The following is a 27,599-nucleotide window of genomic DNA, read 5'->3' as shown; positions in this document are numbered from 1 at the left end:
TTTTGTCTCTTTGTATCCCCAAGGCATCATGCCTGGCACTTTGTAGGGACTTAACGTTGACTCAGACCAATGTAGATTCCCTTGGGAGCTTTGTAAACATTAAAAGTTCTATGCTATTTTTCATCTTAGAATATTTCAAAGCTTGTGACTCCTCAGGGCTTCTCCGTGACTTCAGACACAATTTTTATTGTAAACTATGGAAGGTATGATAGGGATGGGAAGGTGTCCCTTAAATGATTAATGAGTCTTCTTGCTTAAGTGTCCTAGACAATTCTTGGACTGCTTAAAAAGTGTCTATCCTGGTTACTTTGAGATGACCTCTTGGCTCAAGCCCTTTAGCTGCCATAATTTAAGATGTACCACAGAGCAGACAGGAAGTACTCTACTCTTTCACGTTTCATGCTGTATTTTTTCTTGGAAATCATAGAAGGGATTCCTCCCCACCCTGATTTTATCTGTTGCTACTGCTGTCACTGGATCCAGACAGACACCTAAGGAGTTGAGGAGTTTCTGAGGTCAACCTCTCTCAATGAAATTTGTCCATAATTGTCCTCCCACATATCTATCAAAGCGCCAATCTGTACATTCATGATGCAAGCTTGCCTCCCTTACGTTCTTGTGTTGGCAGTACAATGCCAGTGCCCTTCTGGGAAGGGCAAGACCGTTCATCTTCTGTTCAAGAAAGGTGCCATGAGTTGATATAAACTACCGTCTGACCCACAAAATACACATTTAGTGAAAAAAAAAATCCATTAAATTGAATATATTTGACATCTACTTTCCTCTGAGTTCTTTATGTTTGATGTTAATTTCCCTTATTTTCACCCCCCAAATTCATTTACTTTACTTTTATTTACTTGGAATTCAGTATATGATGGTTTTGAGCCCATTAATGAGTGCCCTTGCCTTTTGTTTTACAAATATTACTTTAATTGAAATCTTTTTATATTCTCTGCATTTCTAAATAATCCTTTTAGCCAAAAAAAACCCAAAATCAAACATCAATCTGTGCACCATTACTGTATATTCCCTAATGCTCTGCTTCTGCAAGTCAGTATAATTATAGTATTCACTTTTTCCTCCTTTTCCATGTTGTGATCATACATTTTTATTCCCTTGTTCTGCTTCTTAGAACCAGTTTACATAAGCCTCCCCCTATGTTTCTCTTGAGTTTTTCATATGGGTAATATTCATTATATATTCATTTACCACAATTTGTTCAGGTATTTCCCAAATGATGAGCATTTATTGTTTCTGGTTCTCTTTGACCTTACTTTTCAATGGTATGTGTGCTGATCTTGCTAGAATTCACAAGATTTGTGATCAATATCTTTGATGGAATGATGCAATCCTGGAAGCTGTTTCAAATAAGCCTTTGTTAAAGAGAAATACTATTCATAGCTAACATTTATATAGCATCTTATGGTTCTCAAAATATTTTATATTTCATTTGTTCCTCACATTAGCTCAAAAGGTTGATGCTATTATTTACAGATGAGGAACTAAAGTTCAGAGAAGTTATATGACTTGTAGTCATATAAAGTCAATAAGACTATGATGTACAATTTGAGTCCAGTTCTCCATTATTTGGAAGTGTGCAGTAATTGCTTAGAGAGCACCCCAGTTTAAGCCCTGGAATAAACCCTATGATGATTTGTTTGTGGGCCATATTTTATTTTCACACAATACCAGATTTAGATAGCAATAGCAAGAAACAGATACATTATAGATGCTTCTAAGGAATCAAGTCAAAAGTGAAAAAACTGAAACTTCTGCATTTAATCTATTACTATGGTAATAAGTACAAACAGTCTTAATATTTGGGAGTTTGTTAATAATTTTATATAAGATCAGAGTTTTGAGCTAAAAGGGAGGCTATCTAGTACAAGCCCTTCATTTTACAGATAAGGAAACTGAGATAAGACACAGGTTACAGAAAAGTAGCCTGGATTTGAATCTTGGTCCTCTCACTACAAATCCAAAATCAGTCCTTTGATTCCGCAGACAATTTAAAAAATGGATCAAAAAACCATTTATATTATTCAAGAAACAAGCAGAATAACAGGCCAATATTGATACAGCTAGCTAAGGAGCCCTGATGTCCCTGACTACATTATGAGGACATTAACATTGCAATCTCAGTCACAGAGTTCTCCAAAGACAGTGGTAAGGAATGACTGAATATAAAATCAAGACAAATGCTCTCAAAAGACACAGAATTGTTCATAATTTGAAAATAGGAATTCTTTGAAAAAAATAGATTTTACAGTTAAGATTCCATATGTTACATCCATTGAAAAAGAAATCTCCTTTGCCTTTTAGAAGCCAAGGCAGACTTAGCTTCATCTTACTGTTAAAATTTTGCTCAAGCCACTGCACTTGAGTGTTGTAAATCAGATCACAATCCAAATCCTGAAGATTGTAATATTCCACGGTTAATATAGTGAAGACAAGTCTTTATGTGAGGACAAAGTTATTTAAGATTAGAAGTTACTGCTTTAGTGAGAGAATTGCCTGCCATCAGATTTCTTTTTGCTAATGTGCTTAAAAATTTTAGACTTGTGGACATTCTTGGGCTTCTGGTAGCCAAAACCACCACCACCACCTCTTTTTTGCAGTCTCTTCCCTTGGCTGCTGTTCAGATCTGAAAAGTGAATGTTAAGGAAAACAGACAATAGAAAAGGACATGACTTCCAATCTAAATTTACAGAGGGAATAACAGTAACCAGTTGCCTCAAACTACAACTTTATAGGATTTCAGTATGGAAGAGGTGCTATGAATCATTTAATACAGTCTCTGAATCAGGTGCAGAGGGTTAAGGGATATACTTGGTTGCACAAGAGATAAGTAGCACAGCCAGTATTATAAATAGGGTTCTTTGACTCTAAGTCTATTGTTTATTCAACTATACCATGCTACTTCTCCAGCTCTGAATATGACAAAATGAATACAAATAGTATGCAGAAAATGATGAGACATATGTACAGGACTATGCATAATAGCACGCTAATGATAACTTGTGCCTTTGACCCCACTTGCTGACATTTCCACTACATACTAAAATTTATTGGCAAAACTTGTCTTCGGGTAAATAGCTAAAGTGTGTTGACATATATTTAAATAGCTCAATTTGCAAGTGGGTGGTTGTTTCCATTTCTGGTAGGGGTTTAATTCAGGGACACTTAGTCATATAGAGAAGCAGTTCCTCCCATGTACCAATCCCCTTCCTTTCCACCCATTGCACCAAAAGTTATATGGCTATCCTAATCCGAGCTGGATGAGATCGACATGGTCCAAGTAGGCTGGTACACCCAAAAACTATTCATTTCACTAATCAACTGCTATAGTAATATAATAATATAGTATAGTATAATATGTAATAAAATAATACAAAGACCTCCTTTCCTTATCATAATAAACACTACAAAATGCTCACTTGTGCCGTCTAACTTATTTTGGTGTTCTATAGTCCCTTCTTTCACAAACTTAATGATAAAGAGCTACACTTGGAGAGCAGCTAGAAGATGTACTCTATCATTTATCTTGTGCCCAAACCCCTCAATTTTGTATAATCTCCCTTAAGTTATACTTCCCATGTGTGTAGCACAGGATATAACAAGCTACATAAATGGCTCCACTATGCAGTAGCATAAACCCATTATGCAGGGGGGGGGGGGGGGAGGGAGAGAAGAACACCCAACCTAGTGGTTTTATACTTACCTAGAGAGCACCTAAACCCAACTATTAGGACCAAACACATGAACCTGCCAGTTGAACCTAAGAGAATTTCATGTAAAAACTCCCCCACAATTCAAGGTAGTGATATAAAAATGTAGCAAAGGATACTCAGGTCAACAAATGGAGGCACTTTGAAACCAAATGATAAAGCAACTAGAGGTAAATTTAAGCTGTTAACATTATAGATTTGCTTCAGAGAATGGGAATCATATGCTCGAACATAGGATTTATATGCCTCCTGTGCTGATTTATGAAGGAAGTAGTTCTTCTCAATCAGTTTTTCCAGCTGAAATTTAAAGAAGCAAAACATTTTGTAATATCCCAGAACGTTACTTTTTTCAAGCGCACAAACTGCAATAAAATTATCTTGTACAACTCTCATCCATTCCAATTTGTCAAATAACTCTAAGGATCCAAAAAGTCTTTCAAACAAGTTATAACCAAAGATCAAAGGTTTTTAAAGAAAAGTTCAAAGCAGAAGATGAATATCCTTGGGATATTGGGAACTGACCATAAAAACAATATTTATTTAAAAATGAAATACCTGAGCCTGAATGTCAGAAATTTTTGACCAGGAAAATTCAAATTCACTTAATGGTACCTAGAAAGAGGGGGGAAAAAAAGTCAGTACTAGTAAACCAGAATGATTCAAAAGCCAAATTTAAGATATTGAGCAACACCAGTATGTTTCAGTGCAGTTGCAAACACTAGTCCATCCCATCTGTCTTCTTTCATAGGATACATGAGGAAAATGAGGCACAGAAAGGAAGTAACTGATTGAATGCCTTCTAGGTAGTGGCATTCTTTCAACTATACAATGCCAACTTCTAGGAAACGAGCACTTGTTCTTCTGGGCTCCTATGAAAGGTAAGGAAAGAAAAGATGCAGAGAACAGGAACATGAGGAGATTGTATATATGGTTACAGGCTCAACTTTGCCAAATTTTTCTAACAGGTCTAAACTAAATTCTCTTTTGGAGACATATTAAAAAAACCTCTTCTATAATTAGTGCTCCCAATTACATTGAAGCATTTGCTTATTGCTCTGAATTGAGATCACTTCAATCTTGAGGAGAACCCAGTCAAATTCTTTCTGGGGGACCTGAGACACAATGTCTTCCAATACGGAGGGAAAACAGAAGTGGCACTGGACGCTGGTCTGAGCCACAGGAGTAATGAACTTCCTGTAGCTCAAGCTAGTGAAGAGATGAAATTGGATAAACTTCTATGATAATGAATAAACGAAATTTAGTGTAGGCTTATGTCCCAACATTTGATGAGGGGGTAGCAGTCAGCACCAATCCTAACATGGTGGTGATAATAAGCTCTTGCCTAGAGGACAAGACTTGTACTGATCTCTTTGTGATGTTAACTAGCACAACCCTACATATAAATGAAAGCTTAACTTCTTTTATTAGGAACCTTCATCTCCCCAGATTTATTACTGAAACATTGTTAAAATCAGCAACTCTCTGCACTTATTTATATTACTTAGCACAAAGTTGCTTTGTGTATGTTTTATATCGGCTTTGCCAATTGGAATGTGGTAGAGAAGTGTATTATAGATGGAACTAAGATATTGGAGAAATATGAAAACTAAATAGCACTGGACAATTTTGAAAAAGAAATGAAAACATGGTATATAACAATACCAGCCCGAGCTTAAAAGTTTTTACATGGTGCTCTACAAAGATCTGTCTTGATTTCTAGTCATATAAATATGCTATCACCATAGGTTAGCAGTGTGTTGCCCCAATTCCCTCTGAAGGACCATGCTTGAGAAAGGGTCCTATTAGATGTCTCTACCACCTGTACAGGCACAGCCAGCATGATCCTCCTGCAACTCATCACTACCCTCTAGAAAAATGAGCCCTAACTCTCTGTCTTCATCAGAAGCCCAGGTGACACATATACCCCAAATCAAATTGCTTACTATCTCAGGGAAAGAGGAAGACAATTTGGACCTATGCCAGAAAAATGTGTTAAAGTTGTTAATTCCCAAGGCCTAGGTAGATAGGGATCATGATCACCATGGATGCACTGTGGTCTTGTCCACTTTCTCAATGACTCTTACTGTCCAATTATCTAGTATGCTACACAAGAACCGAACCTTCTATCCGCTTTTCTGAGTGACTACATCAACTGCAAGTTCTCCTGATCTATCAAAGGCAAATTTCTACCTCCTGTTCACTTAGTCCCTATGATCCAGAGATAAAAGTCTAAGATATTCCCTCCCATTATCTCTTCTTGTACTTTTATCTCATTGCAGCTCAGCAATATGCCATTGCCCCTTTCACTATACTCTCTGAAACCCTTTTTTTCTATTTTTGATGAATTCCTTTTCATCCTTTGTAGAATTATTTGTATATGTTTACTTTTATGTGTACATGTTATTTTCCCCAACAGAAAGTAAGTTCCACGAGGAGAAGGTTTTTTGTTGTTGTTTTTTGTTCTATCCAGTGTCTATCAGTCCCTGGTATGTAGTAAATGCTTAATAAGTGCTTGTTGAACTAATGAATTTGATTTTCCTTTCATGAAAATCTGGGAGTCCCTGGAAGAGACCTCATCCCTGGCCATCCTTTCCAAGGCTGCTAGTTCTGTCATAGTCCTAACATTTATCCCAGGGAGAGCCATCATTATTGCTCCCCAACTGCTGCTTTCAGATCCCCCACTGCTGATTTCACTTAGAAACTTCTCTTTTGTGGAAAGCAATCATGTAGACTGATTCAAGGGCTCATGCTACAAAGCAATCCTCTACTCCTCCACTGGCTAAAATCCTGCTCTCATCAGCTATTCCAATGCCACTTTGCCCCAGGAAGAAAACCAAGGTCATTGGTCATGAATTTCCTTATGTTTCTGTTATGCCACAGCTCAAAATCCCTCCCTTCCTTCATTTGTCTTGTCCCCCTTCACTCCAAACTCTATATAGGTTGGATTTTCTCTTTTCTAAAGCCAACAACTTTACTTATATTTTTTATACTATCCCCTTGTTTCTTCAAGGAGCTTACCTCAGTGATCATTCCTTCTTTTTAATTGTCTACCTTTTCTGATCTACTGGTTCTTTTCCTACTGTCTAGAACAACATTCTGATTATCTTCTGCCCCTTACCTTGCTGGCTATGTCTTGGGCTCTTTTTTCTTCTTTACATTTTCTTCCTAGGTGATCTCAACTACCACTTGTTACGATTAAAAATTATAAAGACTGATATAATAATATAAATTAGTAGTTTAATTAAAGCCATGCTGATAGAGATAAAAATCATTAGACCACGCGCCGATAAGAATACAAAACTGCCGCCTCCATTTTATTACCTCTCGTCTCTCCCGCGCCTGCTAGCCAAAGAGGAGTTACTTTCGATTCTCCTCCCATTTAAACTGTCCTCTGCGTGGTGATGCAGGCATTCCCACGCCCAAAGAACCGGAATCGGAAACCCACTGGATCACGGGAAATGCAGTTTTTAAGGTCCCCACGTGTCCATAGAAAATATATATATATATACTTTTAAATGGCATTTCCCAAATTCCAATTTTACACACTGTAGGTTCTGTTATATTCTCTGTGCAAACATGCTGAATTCTGTATATTCTGGCTCCAATTGTTTCTGAACTCTAATCCTGCATTACTTTTTACTTGCGGGATGTCTTGTTTTCACCTTGAATGCTGCAACTGACTCATCAGCATCTGACTCATAATTTTCCCCCTTACCCCTCAATTCCTTTCTAAAATCTCCTGTTTCTGAAGGCACCACCTGACCCTACTAGCCATCAGACTGGTAACCTTCTTATCATTGTTGAATCTTCTCTCTTTCTATCCAAGTGTATCACATTAATAGCTAGTCATGTCATTATAAAAACACCCTTACTTTCCATCTTAGAATCAATACTGTATATTAGTTCCAAGGCAAAAGAGCAGTGAGGGCTAGGCAACAGGGGTTTATACAGCTTGCCAAGAATCACACAACTAGGAAGTGTCTGAGGTCAGATTTAGACCCAGAATCTCCCATCTGCAGGCCTGGCTCTCAATTCAGTGAGCCATCTAGCTGCCACACCATTTATTACTTTTATTTACTTCACTCACATGGCAATAATCCTAGTTCAAACCCTCCTTACCTCTTGCTTAGATTATTTCAAAAGGCTCCTAAAATATATTCTTCTCTCTAGTTTCTCCAACCTCTTCAATCTTATCTTACACCAAGCTGTCAAAACAGTCTTCCCAAGGTAGATTCTGACCAAGTCATCCCTCTGCTCAAAGTCCTTCAGTAACTCTACTGATTATAGGATATGATACAAAGAGCTTGGCTGGGTCTTTACGATCTTTGATCAAGTGAATCCAATCTACTTTTCTAGCTTTATTTCATATTATTCTTTATCCTTCAAAATCAAACTAGATTATAAGTTGTTTCATGAATATAACATTTGAGCTCCTATACATCTGTGCATTTGCATTAATAACTAGAATGCATTACTGTCTTATTTCTATTTCTCAGTATTTACCTTTCCTCAAGGCTCCTTGACAACTGAAATCTCTTCTCTCCTTTCCCAAATTAACTTGTATTATGCTTGTGAGCAATGGATGGTAACTTCTGAGGACAGGGACTATTTGGTTTCTGCATCTCTAGCACCTAGCACAGTTAGATGCTTCACATGAATGAAGTAGATGAATGTTCACATTTAAATGAAAGCAACAAGGTGATTTATTTCCTCCCCCATAATATTCAGTAGTCACGTGCTGACAACTGGTACTAATTAAATAAGGATTTTTTATAATGGGCCACATTCTAATAAACTATGTGGGTTCAAGGAAAATTACAATATTACAGATTTGTTTAAAAAGATTAAAAAATGTTTTAGACATACTGAACTGCTTTAATTAACAACTTGCTTTTATATAGTGCTTTCGGGTTGCAAAGCGTTTTTCTCCTAATGGCCTTTCATGGTTAAATACTATCATCCCAAATTATGGGCAAAGAAAGTAGCTTACAACAATGGCTCCAAGACTATGGTGTCTGAAGATGCTGAATCTGTGATTAGACCCCAGGGCCAAGTCCCACTCAAGCACTCTTTTTATTACTTCCCATAGCTCTATAGATATGTTTGATTTTTCATTACCCCACAGCCTACATTTTCTTTGCTATATGTAGACAAATTTAGACTTTTCCTAATATAATTTTTTCCAAGGAAAATCCCTTAATTGCTCTTTGGCTCTCCATTTCTTTACTTGTAATTGATCATCTCTAAGGCCCCCATCTAGCTCTAAATATGATTCCTTACCTTGGCTTGCTTCAGGTAACGAAGAAAACCCAACTCTTCTGGCCGTAAAATAAGTAAAGCATGACCTCTTCCGTTTATGCCTCTGGCTGTTCTACCTACACGATGAATATATTCCTTAAATGGGAAAAGGAAATTTGAGTTAAAATGTGGCCCACTGCAGAGACATGCTAGCACTATATCTTCATTTCAATAATCTGTTAATGGTGGCACATCATCTGCCCTGTTATTTTTACAGATGACACATTTCTTCTCAATTTCATTTTTTGTATGAAATAGATTGAGAATAACCATTTTAAGCATAAAGCCAGTAACAGTTACCTTCTTTCAATGTACTGTTTAAAGCAAAATACATAATGCAAATACCAAGACAAAAGACACAAAGACAACATAAGCCTTAAGAAGGTACAAAGGACATGATGGTCTAGAAAAATAAAACATTCTGGCTTTTCTTGAAGTTATAGTCTGTGATGTTCTATGAGGACGAAGATCTTTGGTGAAAAAACTCTTAATGCTGACTGGTGACTGTGAGAATTCTAGTCTGGCAGAGATGCTGGAGGCACTATGAGACTAAGTACCTTGTCTAGTTTCTGAGGTTGCTTCTTCATCCACTATAGCATGCTGCCTCTTCAAACTTGCTTGACACCAATTTTCCACATTTAATATGCCATATAATTACAATCCATCAATCTCTAGCAATTATATAAAATAGTGTTTTTTGTACCCTCTTAAGTTTTTGTTTCTTCTTAGTGCACCTTCCATGGTGCCAAACTATTGCTTCTCTGGGAGCAATGAAATTAGAAGCTGGTATTTATATTTTCCTTTGTGTTTTTCAGAAACAGAGTATACATCAGCACAAATCTAATACTGGGTATTTATTTTACTGTTAAACACTGATCAGAAAACCCTGGGGGAAAAGATATTTGTTATAAAATGTGGTCACTTCCAGCTGAACTGGACACTGTAGCATTCTTAAGATATTATTTGTAAAAAAATCTTATTTTTTATCAATACTGTTTTTATATCTTTCATTTCCAAATACATCTCTCCATCCACTCCCCAAAGCCATCCCTATAACAAAATGAAAGAAAGGAAGAAAAAATAATTCAGAAAACTAATTAGTATACTAACAATGTGTGGATGTAATCCTCCATGTAAGATAGTATTTGGAAAAGAAAGGATGATAGTTACCTTTGGATCATCTGGAGGGTCATACTGGACAATCCAATCTACTTCAGGAATATCTAGCCCTCTGGCAGCCACATCTGTACACAGCAAAATTCCAGAATCTGCATTGCAGAACTGAAAGAATGTAGTTGTCCGCTTATTTTGCTTCTGCTTGCCCTAGATTAAAATAAAAACACATTACTGAGCCAAGTCTTTCACATCTTGAGCAGTTAAATTGTAATCGCTTCTGAGGGTAGTAACTTTGCTCACTGAGGATGAATCAAATCCAAAAAAGAAAGGGGGGGGTGATGCCTTAAGTTAGAATTGTTTTATAATATTAAAACAAAACTCCAAGACACAGTAAAAGACACCAGATTACATGGAATGGAGACTAATCAAACAAATCACCATATCTTAGCCCTTCCCTTAGGATCTCAGTCCTCAAAACATACTTTTTTACTGTTAAAAGTTATGGAAATGTGGGGGGCAGCTGGGTAGCTCAGTGGAGTGAGAGTCAGGCCTAGAGACAGGAGGTCCTAGGTTCAAACCCGGCCTCAGCCACTTCCTAGCTGTGTGATCCTGGGCAGGTCACGTGACCCCCATTGCCCACCCTTACCAATCTTTCACCTATGAGACAATACACAGAAGTACAAGGGTTTAAAAAAAAAAAGTTATGGAAATAGTGACTCAAAATAAAAGCATATAAAATAAAAACACTCAAGGTTTACTTAAAAGGTTGTGGGATCCTGTCACCATCAGTGGCTTAAGTTCCCATGCATCTCATAGGATCCTTCAGTGATCTTTTCCCTTCTAAATGAATTCCTTTAATATGGAATCTAAGACCCTCCACAATCTGGCACCAATTTCCCTTTCTAACCTTCTATTACTACCTTTGGTAAACTATCTCTGTAAGCCACACCAGTTTAACCCCACTTTACCAAACATATGATATGATTCCCAGCCTTGCCCTCTATCCCTGAAGGCTCAGCTCAAGTTCTACCTCAAAAGTGAAAATTTCCTTAGTCCCCATTCACATTTCTTACATCAGAAATAATACAAGCCTCAAATCCCTCTGTACTGCCAGGAACAAATAGCATAGGCTTTGAATATGAACTGATAACTGTTTCTTAACTGATTTTAAAAATAAAAGTCCATAGATTAGGTTGTGAACATCCAATTGAACTGTTAGTTCACGTATTTAATATTTTTTTTAAAAGGGCAAAAAAGTCCTAAACAAAACACTTACATGAATGGCCATGACAGGTAAATCAATGTAGTTTAGAAGCTCATAGTGGTATTTCACTGACATACATGAAGAAAAAAATACCATCAGTTTCTTCTTCCGGTTCTTCTTGAGGAATGTAAAGAGTAGAAGGAATCTTTTCTCAGATGGACAAACAACATATCCCTAAAAATGATTCAAGTGAACAATTACATACAAATCAGGTGTGGCAACTCACAAAATTTTATTACAATTATACTTTTAAAAAGTTACCTTATTTTCTTTGTCTTATTATGGATAAAAAAAATGCACTGAGTCAATTGACACAGCTTGGTTCTTTGGGGATATTCTTAAATTCCAGTCCTTTGAGGGTTAGCCTTATGACTTTGACTAAGAAAACAGTGATCACAAAAAGAACACAAAACCATTCAAAGATAAAGACTATTCTCAGATACCTACTTCCACATCGATGGATTTTAATGATTAGAATGAAAGCACTAGCAACACACCCCAATATATTCATTTTTACACCCTACATTTAGGGAAGAGTATTACTTCGGTAGTAACAATGATTTCCCAAAATAACCTCTTGGAGTGACCTTTAAATCTCAGTTAGAATTTTAAGTATTCTCTACCTACACATAATTTCCTATTGTAACCACTAGATACTTTATTTATACCAGTGGTATTTTTAAAAAGGTTACTCATCCATGTTTTGGTCCCAATTCTAGATGGAATGCAGAAACTGTACTATATCAAAACCTCAATTAACGGGGATTTTTCTGTATTACTACATTCCATTTTTAGAAGAAAAAGGCAAATGATAAGAAAACCAACTTGAGAACTGAAAAAAGTTCATACATATATAGAAGGAACTAATGTTCACTTTAGAGTACAAGACATTAAAATCTTTAAAAATTAAATAAGGTATAAAAGGTTAGTGGTTTTCAACTTAAAGAGTGTTAATCAGAAAACTTATTTAACCAGAAGACTACCTGGGCCCCTATCACCTTATACTTGGATTACAATATCCACATAGATGGTTGAATTGATTTCTGACTGCCTTGTATTTTTTCTACCTAACTCTTTCAAAACTATAGCTTTCATCATATATATCTAATACTCAAGTACCTACCATTGTAGGTCTTTATGCTTTTATTTAGCTTTCAAGACTTGTCAAAGTTTATTAATCACTATTCATCAACACCCACTCACCAATACGTTCTCCACTCGCGCCATTCTCACACTTTCTTGGCCAAACTTTCTTCCTTTTTTGCCATGACACCTTGTGCCAAAACTTGCCCCCCACCCCCAGTGTATTTAAGTGTTTCTCTATATGTCAAGGATTAACTCAGGGATTCTTAGGTGTAGGTTCTTGAAAAAATTTAATATTTCTGACAAGTATATTTCAATATAATTGGTTTTTTTTTGTAATCTATGCGTTTTATTTTAGGCACTTAAAAACATTCATTATTTTTTAAAGTGGTTCACAGGCTTCCCCAAATGGCCAATGGGGTACATAAATCAAAAGAGGTCAATGACTAACATGAGGTCCCCTACACTTTTTGCAGCCTTTTCTAATTGTTTCAGGCCACACTAATGTAGCCTCTTTCTGAGTGCCTCTAGTTCTTCTGTCATACACACCACATACTTGCATTTAATAATATTTTAATTGTTTTAAGGATATTATACATGTTTCTCTATGGGAAATATGAACTATTTTAGGAGCCCCTGTATAAAGCTTACTTCTTTGGTATTTACCAGTGTCTATAACCCAGTGCCAGCAGGCCCAATGAAATATCTATTGATTCCCTTTCCAACTGTACATTGTAACTGAAAGCTTATGTCTAAGTGACTGATGACACATCACTTAAACTGCGGTCTCTAGTTCCCTCACTTGTACAATGAGAGGTTGGATTACATTATCTCAAAGGTTCTTGCCCTAAATTCTATTATATTAATCTCCATGAACTTATAAATCAGGGATCACAAGATTGTAATCACTGTAAAAGCTATCAACTTGTGTAAATACCAAGAAAATGAACAAAATAGACAAAACAACTAGTGCAAATAAATTTTTTAACAAGCAAAAAAAAAAAAAATGAATGAACCATTAAAAACTATCAGTATGGGCAAAACATTGCCAGGAGACAAACATTTATATTGTGTTTTAAAATTTACAAATGGGCTTCAAAACAACTCAATGACATATGTACTACAGATATTATTATCTTGGTACCTCTCCTGGGCAAATTAATCCCCTAGTTTTTGAAACTTCTTCCTGATGGTCCAGCTATCTTGGTGAATGAGTGAAGTTCAAATTAGCCTATGATATCTGCCCAACCCACCAGACTACTTGCTTGCCACCAACTGTGTACTCCTCTCTCTCTCTGCCTTTCTCACCTCTTGTTCTGGGTACATTAATCAACTCAATAGTAATAGAACCATTGTTTCTGGATAAAAAGTGTGTGTCATTTGATTTTCCTATGTATCAACTCTCCATTGCATAGTACAACTGAAAGAGTACTGGTTCAGGAGTAAGTGGATATGGGTTCAAATCTTATTTTTGATGCTTAGCACTTGTGTAACCATGGGGTATTTGCTTGCCCTCCCTGGATCTCTTTATCTGCAAAGGTTGGACTAATATACTGAGGCCCATCAGTTCTAGCTCTATTATGCAATAATCCATCCTTTGGTTCCAGGCCAAAATGCCTTTTCAGGCCACTATTCCCTTATGCTATACAATTTTTTCCTCATAAGAATGAAAACCTCAGAATCAGAGATTGTCTCTCTTGTATGTGTTAAAAAATATAGACAAAACTTACCTGTTCGAGACCATCTACTGTTGCAGTATCTTTATCATCATCAACACCAACATATAATGGTTCCTTTTTAAGGGAAATCTTTGCCAGATCTTCTACCTTACGAGTTTGTGTGGCAGAAAAGAGCATTGTTTGTCTGCGTTCTGTAACAAATATGGTATAAAAATGTCAGTCTTTTAGTTTCTAATCACTCCTTATCTACAACTAGATAGATGAAACTTTCCCATAAGAGAATATTTTTAAGATCATAAAACTTATTATGCTTGCCCAATCCATTTTTCCTCTACACATGCAAAAAAACTCCCATTCAAACAAAAAGTTCATGCATGGCATGTCACATTAATGAAAACCTCTATTATCCTTCACATTTATAGCCTTATTTCTGTTTTCTGTCCTCCACACTTTTGGCAAGCTGGACATTTGCCAATGGTTTTGTTTTTTGACTGAGATGCCAAATTTTAACACTTCTCAAATGTATAAGCCTCAAATAAGCAGAGAGCAAAGCTCAGCATAGTACTGAGTTGAGCACTTATTTAAATTTAAATTTCATTTAAATTTCACTTCTCCCAGACAAAACAAAGGTAACCTTAACTGAGTGTCAATGGGGAACAGTTCAAAAGGCCCTAGATCTGGAGCTAGAGGAGCTAGCTTTGAATCCCTACTCTGCTATTAAATTCTCTGAGACTCTTTGTTTCTTCATGTGTAAAATAAGAGGCTGAACTAGATGGCCTGATGTCCCTTCTAACTCTAAAATCTATTATCCAAAATCTCAATATAATTATTAAAAGGGGTAAACACTACTTTTTAAAGCATTTGGCTCTTTTAGAAATGGCTAATAAACTTAATTTATGAAGCTACAATTTAACTGTGAATTAGCAAAATAAATTCCTACTTCAAAATGAAGTACTCTAAATTCACAAATGGGTCACGGCCTTTATAAAAAGAACAATACCACAGCTTTATTGGCATTTTTTTGTCTTTGTTTTATAAATTCAATACTAGGTATAGATAACTTTGATGAGGGAGGGAAAGAAAAGATTTTATGCCTTTTATCTTAAACATCAACTTCTTGGATGTCTATGAGATAGCTTTATAAAGTACCTTCTATTTATCACATCGAAGTAATTGCTTAACATTTTGATGAAGACCAGTAAATAGAGGATAGAGGATTAAAAAAAAAACAAAACTTTTCGGTTTCAATGATTTTTTGGGGAAAAAAAATTCACATTACTTCATTGAGAAGTTAACTTTAGGATTTAACCCCATCCAGAGTTATGGTTTCAGTATAACAAGATTTTCTGAATGGCAACATCACTCCTCACCTCCAACTAGTAACACACAGCCCCCCCCAGACACACTAGGTATATTTTAACTTTATGTAGATTCTACTCACTTGGCAAAAGTTTGATGATCTGCTTCATTTCTTCCTCAAACCCAACCTCAAGAATTCGGTCAGCCTCATCAATAACAAGACATTGCAGGTTTTTAAACATAAATCCTGGGGTATTCTATAAAATAAAGGAGGAGGAAAAGGCCTATTAACATACATGTTTAGTCTTTTAGGGGGTAGGGGAAAAAAAAGAATAAACTGATATTTATTTACCTGCATATGGTCCAGAAGTCGGCCAGGTGTTGCCACAATAATGTTGATCCCATTTGCAAGTTTTTGCGCCTCTGCAGACCTGTTACTACCTCCCATGATCAAACCATAGGTATGCACATGGTGAGTCATCAGTTCCTTAAGCACACCAAAGGTCTGCATAGCCAGCTCTCGAGTAGGTGAGAGGATAAGGACTCCTGTTCCTAAAAAATACACCAAAAAGCCAATCCCTACTTAGAACAAAATGACAAAACCAAACAATCTCAAGACACGAAAACCAAAATAGTTTATATTTTTAAAGAGACATAAGTAAGAAATTGAGAACTTACCATTCCTAGGCATGAACTTTAACTTAACAATGAGCTCTATTGAAGGGATGAGGAATGCTAGGGTTTTGCCACTGCCCGTTTTTGCAGCTGCTAGGATATCCCTAATATTTTACAAATAAAAGAACATATTGGATTATTAACAATGCTAGAATGAAAAATGTATACCAATCTAGAAAACCCCCAAACCAAACCAAATATTTATCTACAGTGTAACACATTTATTACTTTTCCCCAAGTAGTTATAACAAGTTAATTCTCAACTTTTGGTGCTTTACAAGAAAACAAATTAAAATATCATGTAAATATATATGGTAAATATGGGGGCAGCTAGGTGGCTCAGTGGACTGAGAACCAGACCTGGAGATGGGAGATTGTCTAGCGCTTATTGCCCCTTTGCCTTGGAACCAATACACAGTATTGATTCTAAGACAGAAGGTAAGGGTTTAAAAAAAAGGCTCATAGGTACCTTAATTCAGCTTGCAGCAAATAAAGATACCATAAGGCTCTAGTGGTAAGGATAATGATAATAATAGCTATCATTTATATAATACTTTCTGGTTTGGAAAGCATTTTATAACTATTATCTCATTTTTAATTTTAAACCATTCTGGGAGGTAGGTATTATTATTATCCCCATATTACAGGATGAAGTGAAGTAGAGGTTAAGTGACATACTCATATAGCTAGTAAGTGTAGGTCAAATTTGAACTTGGGTCTTCATGATTTCTGTTTTATCCCTACTGTACCACTTCATAATATATAACAAAGTTCACTTTACCTGCCTTCTAGAAGTGGTCTGATACTTTTATGTTGAATCTCAGTCATGTTAGTAAAGCCCATTTCTGCTATTGCCTTCAGAGTGTTTTCATTGACTATATTAGCAAGTGAAGTGAATGAAGTATCCTCAAAGGATCCTAGAGAGAAACAGTTGAGCATTGGCAAACTTATTTTTTAAATGAACAATACTGGTTAACTAAATGCTTCATATGTTGATGATTTTAGTTTTATTAAACTAAGAGACTACCTAAGAAAAACCTTTTGAAATAAAGTCATGTTTGATCATTATTTCTACTACTCTAACTATAAATAAGTCTTAAGTTAAAAGTTGGGAAATTATGAGAGATCAAGATTAAAAAGAGGGTGATAAAAAGATAAGTGCTTTCCTTACAATATTTCCATTTTGTAAATGAGAAAAGAGAAATTCAGAGAAATTACAGGAGATCTTGCTGGTCACATGATAAATAAGCAGTAGAACTCCAACTTATGCCCATGTCATCTAAATCCAAATTTATTCCCTTTTTTACCATGCAGTATTGCCACTCAGATTAGAGGAACTAGAAAGCAGAATAACAGGGGTCCTGAAAATTGCTTCTGGATCTAGGGTTCCAGAGTAACAAAGTAGACAAAAAGGAAAAAGAAAAATGTTAGAGGAAAAAGACAAATGTTAGAGGGAAGGAGAGTAAACAGGCACATTGAAATACTGTTTTGGTGGAGGTTTGAGTTGGTACTGACATTTTGGAAAGCAGTTTGAAATTGGCTCAGTGATACCACTGCTGGGCCTAACTTCCAAAGATGAAAAAGTGCTAAATGTATGATATGCATAGCAGCTCTTTTTGTAGTGGCAAAGAACCAGAAAAATAATACTTTGTAAACACTGTAAATAAAGATGTGAATGATTATAAAACAACATTGCAAAAATCAACAAAATTTTCCTGGGGGAAAGGAGAGAAAAAAATAAATGCTTGACAACTGAAAAAAAATTTCTGCAAATTAAAAAAATGAAAAGTGTTTGGATTGATTGTATTGAAAGCATTCTGATTGTTTATTAAGAAACCAGAGGCAGAAAAAAGAGCAAAACTCATTCAACATTACAAAAGAAATAGAAAAAGTAAATTAAAAAAACCCAGAAAAATTTAAAGGTCCTTAGAATACAAAAATAATAACTAATATGTTTAAAGTCTCTTAAGGGTACTTTACACATATTACTTTATTTGATATAAGCTAGGTTCCATTCCATTTTACAGATGAAGAAAATGAAATCAAGAAGACCTAAGTCTGTGTTGGTAAGGATATAGCATGTGTGCCCTGGTGTGCCAAAAGGAGCTGCTCTATTCTCCCTCTCCACTGCTCCTGGGGGACAATGGTCACATGCCCCGCCCCTCTAATGTGAGCACTTCCTCCCTCCCAGGTCTGGGTTATGGAGCTGGGGGGTGTGGAGGCTCACAGGAAGCTTAAAGGTGCAATTTGGGCATTTGATCCTGAAAAGGTTTGCCAATGCTGACCTAAGAGATTTGTTTAGGGTCACAAGGCTAGTAAGTGCTTCAGGCAGGATCTGAACTCAGGTCTCACTGATTCCAAGTCCAACAATCTATTATGCCCCCAACCTGGCTCCAATTAGATTAGCAAAGGATCTCTCTCATGTTAGGGAAAGAGACTGAAGGAAATGCACTTACATTAGGAAAGTATAGTATAAATTACCTGTTAGGCCATGAGGAAGACTAGGCATTTCAATATCTTCTTCCTGATCTTCTACAGTGTTTTCTTTTACTTTGGGATCTTTTGCAACTTCATCATCAGATCCTTTTTGGTGATCTTCGGTTTTTGCTTTTTTGTTTTCTGGTTAAAGAAAAATACCATCCCACCCCAATTCCAATCAGAAATCTTGAAATGGACAAAACTCATGTGATATACTCTTATGGCCCACAGGAAGAAGACGTAGCAAATCTAGTAAATAATTTTCAAAAATTCAAAAGACTGATCTGAATTTGCTAAAATTTCAGAGTAATTTATAAGATCACTTTCCTGGAAATAGTTTTGAAATTCCCATCATCCCTGAAGACATGTTCAAATTCTAAATAAAGTTTCTCTTAACTTTTTCTAACTCAAACTCTAAATCATTCATTGTCATATAGTTTCATATTCAACTTTGTCCTACATTTGAATTTATGTCTTATCTCCTACCAGTAAATTCCTTCTCCTTTAAGCTTCAGTCTTTTCACTTATTTATTTATTTATTTGCTTGCTTGTTTGTTTGTTTGTTTTTTGAGACCTTACCTTCCGTCTTGGAGTCAGTATTATGTATTGGCTCCAAGGCAGAAGAGTGGTAAGGGCTAGGCAATGGGGGCTTAAGTGACTTGCCCAGGGTCACACAGATGGGAAGTGTCTGAGGCCAGATTTGAACCCAGGACCTCCTATCTCTAGATCTGGCTCTCAATCCACTGAGCCACCTAGCTGCCCCCTAAGCTTCTGTCTTTCTCATAGCCAATTATCCAGTGGACATTTCAAACTGGATGTTCAAGAGATATCTCAGACTCAACATGTACTAAGCTGAACTCATTATCTCCCTCCCTTGATCCCACAAACTCTCCTTGTTTTCAAAACTTCTTATGATTGTTGAAAGCACCATCATCTTTCCAATCTCCCAAGTTCATACCCTCAGGATTATCCTGGACAATTGTCACCATGACCCAATGTATTCAATCAGTAGCCAATCTTTTTGTTTCTAACGTTTCTCCTTTTCTTCTCTGTTATCCTAAACTAAAATTTATTAAATATATATTCTAAGCGCTGAAGTATAAGATACCAAGGGGAATAAAGTTATCTTTCTTACTCTGAATCGATCAGAGATCTATACCTAGTACCTAATCTGTAACAGGCACTGCTAGGCATAGGGGGTACAAAGTACACTAACTTAGTTCATGTCCTCATCATCTCACCTAAATCATTTTAAGAGCTGAATTTGTTTCTTTGCCAACACAACTTTGATACTGTTGCCAAAGTAATTTTCCGTAAGTGCAAATGTGACCATGTGAGCTCTCTACTCAGTGATCCCAATAGCTTCCTATTATTGCCTATAGAATATAATATAAACTCCTGGTTAGCTTTTAAAGTCCTACATATGTTGGCTCCAACCTATTAACCTCATTGGATATCACTTCTCTTCTCACAGACTATGAACCTGCCAGACTGGCTGTTTCTTAATTCTATTCTATCTCTTAGCCCCATACCTCTACCTCCACTTCAGAGGCTCTCTTTCTTTAAGAAGAAGCTCAAGTGCCATCCTTTGTATGAAGTCTTTCTTGATTCCCCCAACTGTTACTGCTTTTCCCTCAAAACCACCTTTATATATTTGTTTTTATTTATCTAATATTTATACTATGCTGGTGTTTTCCCCATTAGAAAGAAAGCTTCTTGCAAGGACGTATTATCTCAGCCTTTGCATTTACGTCCCTTGTATCTAGCATAGTGCCTGTATATAGTAGATGCTTAACAGATCAAGACAGAAGCCCTAATTTTATTCTCCTTGGTATCTTGCTTGGTATACAGAAAATGATTCTTATGTACTTATTTATATAATACAGTCAGCTAAAAAGTCCTAATTGGATTTGCTTAAAAATTAATTTGGCCTCTATACATATGAACAAAGCAAGTTGAGGACATCAATTATAATATATGGCTCTAAGAGTCCTCCATGTAATATTGAATTTTCTTAGTATAATAATGAATTAAAAATATGCTGCTTTTGCTTTTCACTGCTCAACAGAAGCTCAGATTTTACTTTCTATATAAATGAAATCTGAAATTTTCTGTAAATTTTTTTTTCAAAATTAGAGGATGGTAGATCTTTTTAATATAGACCAGTGGTTCCCAAACTTTTCTGGCCAACCGCCCCCTTTCCAGAAAAAATATTACTTAGTGCCCCCTGTCACATACTATCACTGCCCCCAAATACACCTGTGGCCATCACCCTCCCCACCCTGGATCGCTGCAGTACTCACCAGGGGGCAGTGGCGCCCACTTTGGGAATCACCGATATAGACCAAAAATGCAATTTAGAAGTACATTTAGAATGGCTTATAAACAAATGAAATTGGAACCTGATGGGACCATATAGATTCTCTTAATTTTAAATTTTAATTTAAAGGTGAGAAAATGGGAAGCCTAGAAAGTAACTGTCTAAGGTTTAAAAAAAGTGTCATTGGGGTTGAGAATCCAGGCTTTCTCCTTCACTTTTCTGTTAACTCTCTGAGTCTGTCACTTTGGCCATATAGGGAGCCAACATAATCACCTTAAGTCTATGGAAACATGAGCTCATCTGCATATTCTTAGCCTAACCTCTCATTTTCCCAAGAAAAGCTCTCAACAAGAGGACTAATTTTCTCATTTTAATGGTTTAGCACCAGAAAAGATACTCCTCACACAAACTTTTGCCATATTCTCTGCAGTGCCAGAAAAACAGGGTCACAGTTAGTTTATAGTGAAACTGTATGGTCTGATCCTTTTCCTCTCTGAATCAAATTTGTGTTTATTCAAGCAATTCTTTTTTCAACATACACAAATAATAGGTTTTATTAATGAGAAAAAAATTATATTGGAAATAACATTTTGCTTTGAATAAAATGACTACATAGGTGAGTTTCTTAGCAATAACCTTTTAAATATTAAGTGTCCTTGTATTCAACAAGCAAGAACCGATTACTCATTTTTCTGCTTTTTATGCATTTCTGAGGCATAACTCATCATATAAACTGGCAAAAAAATACAGAAAAATAAATTGAATTTTGATAAAGTTTGTTTACATTCTAAATGGAACCAAACTTCTTTGGGAAGAAGGGAAAATTCCAACTTTTCCTTCAAGACTCAGACCAAATGTCAGTTCCTTGAAGTCTTAATTTAAATATATGTCTCAGTTTGGGGATGAGTTAAACTACTACTCAAGATACTGTCATAATGTATAGTCATGTGGTCTACCAATAGTGTTAGCAATGCTATGACAACTCTTTTGAAGTACAAGGAATTTTATGAGATAGGCTTACTGGGGAATTTCCCTGCCCACCACAGTTCCAAATGTCTCTAATGTTTAGTCAGAGTCCTTTCACTTGCTAGGCTGTTCCAACCATCTTCCCTTTGCTCCATAACTCATAATGCTGGTATAGATCTAATAAACCATCAAGTTGAACTTTCTGATTTTAAAGATGACAAAACTAAGGGTTAGGCAACTGACTTGTCGAGGGTCATTTCACAAATAACCACTCTTGGCTTCAAAGGTTACCATCTATGCCTCTTTCAAAATAGTACCTTGGTATGTAATAGGAGTAATCATTCAATACACTATATGATTTGAGGAATAAAGATAAGTAACAAGGCATATTCCTTGCCCTTAAGTAATTTATAATTGGCATGGGGAAAAAAAACAGATGAAAACAAATAATAAAATGTCACAAGATGGTACCTGGCATTATGTGCCAAATATAACAAATACTACTGAGTTTGGTATGGGAAGAGATCATTGTGGACTGAAGTGGTCAGTAGATAGTTTGGGATGACTTCACTCTGAAAGAACTTTTTTTTCTAATATTTAGTTGAACATAAAAAACAGTCCAAGCTGTGTGACCCTGGGCAAGTCACTTGAGTCCCATTGCTTACTCTTACCACTCTTCTGCCTTGGCGCCAATACACAGTATTGACTCCAAGACAGAAGGTAAGGGTTTAAAACAAACAAACAAACAAACAAACAAACAAACAAACAAACAAACAAACAAACAAACAAACAACAACAACAAAAAAAAACAGTCCAATCAGGGTTTAAAAAAAACAACTTATTTCTCAATTCAACCGGTCTTTTTATTGTCAGTTTTTCTTAAAGATTACTGCATCTGTTTTACTTGATATTTGGTATAAGTTTCTTTCTTAAAGGTTAAACATAATGACACAAAAACAAACAATTCTACAATGACCACTGTAGATAAGTTTAGGGACCATTACCCACTAAACTCTCCTCTGAGGAGAGGGAGAATATAGCAGGTGGTTCTGATAAGGTATTTCTATGAAGACAGAAGTGAGTGTAGGGATGGAGGCAAAATTGATGAAGTGACATAGCACTAAGAACTTTAGAAACTATTGGAACTCTGATGGGCAGGAAAATTCACCATCCTCCCCGGCCAATCTGTGGGGTTCTGTCATTTGGGCAAACGAAATGTTTCAATGTCAAAAGGAAAATTAAGGTGGCCCCTAAAGAACTGGGGAAGAAGGGACTTACCAGGCTCCGCATCAGTTGTTATTTTCCTCTTCTTCTTCTTCTTCTTCTTTTTCAATTCAGAATTAGGGAGCTGTGCAGCTGATTCTTCACTGGCTACTAATACTGTAGATTTTTTGGGAGATTTTTCTACTTTTATTTCTTCTTCTGCTTCTTGTGACACATGTTCATCTTGGACTTCTGGTATATTGGCTTTTAAGGCCTCTGGCAAAAAAATACAAAGACAAAGGTCTGTGACTTTAAAATTCTGTAAATCAATAGTTTAAGTAACCTAGTTGCTAAAGAATTAACCTGTGACTGCTATCCAAAATCACATACTTTATTTTTTTCAATTGTGCTTTATATGGCATTCACATACCATTCTTACCAAACTGATACTTTGTGTAGTTCTATAATTCGAGATTAGTGAGATATCCTTTCTTCAGATAAAGAAGAGAGAAAAATAGAAAAACTCTCATTGATTCTGTCACCAGAAACCACTGACATTCTAAAAGCATAATTATGGCAACCAACAGGTAAAATAATACAATAAAAAAAACCAATCATATACAGACCCAATACGGAAATTATAGCTCAATAAATATCTGACTGATAGGTATAATGTAGCTATTTATTCATCAGATTATGTTCTAATTCTCCTAAAATCAGTTAAGACAGTCCTACAATTACTACATAAGAACTTAATTGACCCAGATTTTCTCATAAAATCATCAACTGATAGCCACTCATTGCTTAATACTATTATTATAACCTAATTATTTGTATATGCTTTCCCCTATCCAAATAAACCAAAATGATCATTACATTTACATAATTCAAATCACAATTTGTATACTATGTTTCATTTCTGAAACTTACTTCCTACAGACCTTGGTCAAAATTATTTAGCTTTTCTCAGTTTTCCCACATGTAAAATACAATAGCAAAACTAGAAAAATCTCTCTAAAGTTCCTTTAAACTCTAATCTATGAACTTATACCTATCAATCAACATTTACTGACTACATACTATCTTCAAGGCATAATTCTAAGAAATTGCTTCTTCAGTTGCTCAAAGTTCACTTTGTTGTGATTACAAAGAGTTAGGTCTGGTCAATCTTATATAGCTTTTCTGTTAGAAATCAGGCATATTTATAGCTGCGCTCTTTGTGGTGGAAAAAAACTGGAAAATGAGGGAATGTCCTTCAACTGAGGAATGGCTGAACAAATTGTGGTATTTGTTGGTGATGGTGTGCTCAAAGGAAAAATGAACTGGAGGAATTCCATGTGAACTGGAATGACCTCCAGGAATTGATGCAGAGTGAACAGAACAGAACATTGTATACAGATACTGATTCATTGTGGTACAATTGAACATAATGGACTTCTCTACCAGCAGCAATGCAAGGATCCAGAAGAATGCTGAGGGACTTATGAGAAAGAACACTATCCACATTCGGAGGAATAACTGTGGGAGAAGAAAACACAGAAGAAAAACAACTGCTTGAACACATGGGTTGATGGGGATATTACTGAGGATGTAGATGCTAAACGACCACTCTAGTGCAACCAGCAATAATATGGAAATAGGTCTTGATCAATGATACATGTAAAACCCAGTAGAATTGTGCGTTGGCTGTGGGAGTGTAGGTGTTGGGGGAGAGGGAAAGAACATGAATCATGTAACCATGGGAAAATACTCCCAAACAAACAAACAAATAAATGAAATTGAACGGGGGAAAAAAGTCAGGGACAGCTTTGGAAGAATGCAAAAGCTGATACTCCAAGCATCTTTTCCATTGTTTTGAGTAGAATCAAAAATGGAAAGTAGGGATTTGCTTGCAGCAAAGGTTGTCTCTTTGAATACATATGGTAATATTTCCTGAGCTCCTACAAAACAGTTTGGTAGGTACTGACATGATCAATAATTCAAAGATCCTGCCTGTTGACTAATGTGGAAAGAAGTTTAAGAAACTTATGGAACAACTGAATAACTGCCACATGAGAAGTATCAATAATCACTTTGAGCTTACAGTATATGCAGAAGGTTTCATAACTGTGTCAGTTGGATAGGCCTTGGAAGATAAGTAGGCCTCTGACAGGTTGAGAAAGTAGAGAGTGGAAGCAAAAGGAAATAACAGAGGGTAGTAAAAATCATATTTGGGGAAGTGATAAAAATAAGTAGGGACAAACTGGGTGCCAGCCAGGGAATCACACACCTCACAAGGGAAAGGACTGACAGGTTAACACAGAATAAACCACACAGGGATGTGAGGAATGGGGAATGATAGTTTGTCAGTTAAACTGACCACCTAACAGCCAGGGATATTAGTGTTGTTAATATAACTCCAATAGTGGGATCTTGATGGTTTGGAGAAGACATAGGAAGTATAAATAAACTGGTGGTAACTTTGGGAAAATGGGAAAGAAAGAGGGCTTCTACCACTAAGGGAATAGCCTACTAAGCTACAGACAGCTCTATCTAAACTGCAGAGGGCAGAAGTTTTGGGGTTCTCTCTGCACTGCTACAAGATGCTCCAAAATGATACAGGAACCAGGATCAATCCTTGTACAGCCAGTTAAGTCCAAAAGAAAGCACTAGGGAGATAGGTTTTTCTATCACCTGTCCACCAGCAGGAGATTTGAATCTCATCTCTACCTAGGCTGAGTTACTTGCTTGATGGTCTCTTCTCTCAAATCTTCTATAAATCCCAATCTTCTTAGCTCCTTAGATCTCAGGCAAGCTGGACCACATAACACACCCTCCTTCGCTCAGCTAGGCCAAGAAAAACTCCTTTTTTTCAAACCTCTGTGGCTTCATTCCATCCATGGAATGTCTATGCATTATGTCCAGGGCTTGTTCCAAAGCTGTCAGCTCTCTGTCCTACCTAAAATCTACATCTACCCTGTAATTTCCCCACAACAGAGGAACTATGAGTAGTCTCCTCTGGATGTATAGAGTGTAATAAAACTCATTTAGTTTGATCTCTTCTGTTAGAAATACCTTGCTTAATATTTCAAAGCTAACAAGTAGCAGCACTGAGATGAGAACACCTTTCTTTTGATTCTCATTTTGGAGCTTTTTCTATTTAACCAGACTTATACTCTTTCCAAATAGAAATATACTAAATAAGCTTACTTTATGTTTTCTATGTAAATAATAAGCACTTGTTCCTCTATTGCACAATGTAGCCAACATTATTGAGGGCTGAGGATGTAGGATATGTGAAAAAGCTGAAGAAGGCATAAAAACTGAAAATAGTAATAATAAACAAAATTAAGTCCCTGTCCCTGAGAACATCATATGGGAAGAGTTCTTAATTTAAGAGTCACGGACTCAAGGGATCCCTGGTTACATTTCAGGTAGTCCATGCCCTTGGATAATAAAATAAAACCCATGTTTATTTCAACATTATTGGTTTCTCTTATAATTTTTTATATTTTAAATCATTCTCAAAAGGCTTTCATATTAAAAGGTCCAAGAAACAAAAAAGGCCCCAAACCCTCTGCTTCTAGGTACATAAGATCAAAACATACAAAGAGATCTAAGAATACCATACACCACAGGGAAAGATGTAAGTATTCACGAGCAGGGAGAAGTCAACATGGATAGGTTGGCTTTGGGCAGGCCAACATTTTAGCTGGGACCCTGGAATTCATTAATTAGGTAGAATCTCTTGCTCAGGATCCAGGCAGGGATATCTGGCTACTGTTACTTAAAGTAAGTTTACAGGTGGATTCTGGTTCAGGATTAGAAAGAGCTACAAAAATCCTCACCATGAAACAAGTTTCTTGTTTTCGCAATTAAGACTGAGTCCCCAGAGAGCATCCCTCACCTCTTTCCCCCACAGTTTAGCGCAGTGCCTAAAACACAGTAGGTGCTAAGTAAATGCTTGTTGACTGAGGTGGCAATTCTGTCCCTGGAAGAATTCTGTGAAGGATAGATGACTCTCCGGTGCTGTAAGCTCTCAGAAGAGCTTCGAACATAGAAACTACGTGGGGATCCATTGCTGCGGGAGATTCCAGACGCGAGGCTTAAGGCCGCGTCGGAAGCCAGCCCCCCCTCGGTATCTCGCATTCTCCCAGAGGAGACAGTCCCTGCCGACAATATGGGGACCGCTTGAGAAGGAAGGAGCTGGGCCTTTCTGGCCATCGGAGATCTCCCCCCACGAATCAGGACACCCGCCTTAATTCTCAGTGGCCATCATAGCGGCCCCGAGGCCCGGGCTTCTTTCGCCACACCTCACCTTTCAGCTTCAGCCGCTGGTTCCTCTGACGTAGCTTCTCATTGCGCTTCTCGATCTTCTTGCGCAATAACTTCATCGGTAGGTGCGACATATTGCCGGCTGCCCTCGTTCCTCTCTAAAGCTGTGTTCTCCAGAAGTCTTCAGGTGCCGTAGCTTCCACTGACTCTTCTTAGCCCACACGTGGAGTCACGTC

General features: G+C 36.6%; 1 protein-coding gene across 1 annotated transcript; it reads right to left on the bottom strand.

The window, feature by feature from the left end:
* Positions 1-1,665: 1,665 nt before the first annotated feature.
* DDX18 (DEAD-box helicase 18) lies at positions 1,666-27,599 on the bottom strand. The gene is made up of 14 exons (XM_044666622.1): positions 27,407-27,599; positions 23,185-23,385; positions 18,624-18,761; positions 16,924-17,059; positions 16,146-16,246; positions 15,820-16,019; positions 15,610-15,724; positions 14,220-14,359; positions 11,419-11,580; positions 10,197-10,349; positions 9,009-9,122; positions 4,284-4,340; positions 3,848-4,025; positions 1,666-2,644 (listed from the first exon to the last, which is right to left on the bottom strand). Exons 1-14 carry the CDS (start codon positions 27,495-27,497, stop codon positions 2,499-2,501), a joined length of 1,932 nt encoding a protein of 643 aa, XP_044522557.1. The 5' UTR covers positions 27,498-27,599; the 3' UTR covers positions 1,666-2,498.

This window comes from Gracilinanus agilis, chromosome 3 (genome assembly GCF_016433145.1).
Source record: "Gracilinanus agilis isolate LMUSP501 chromosome 3, AgileGrace, whole genome shotgun sequence".
In the NCBI taxonomy this organism is placed as follows: Eukaryota; Metazoa; Chordata; class Mammalia; order Didelphimorphia; family Didelphidae; genus Gracilinanus; species Gracilinanus agilis.
This window is presented reverse-complemented; position numbering and strand designations above follow the sequence as displayed.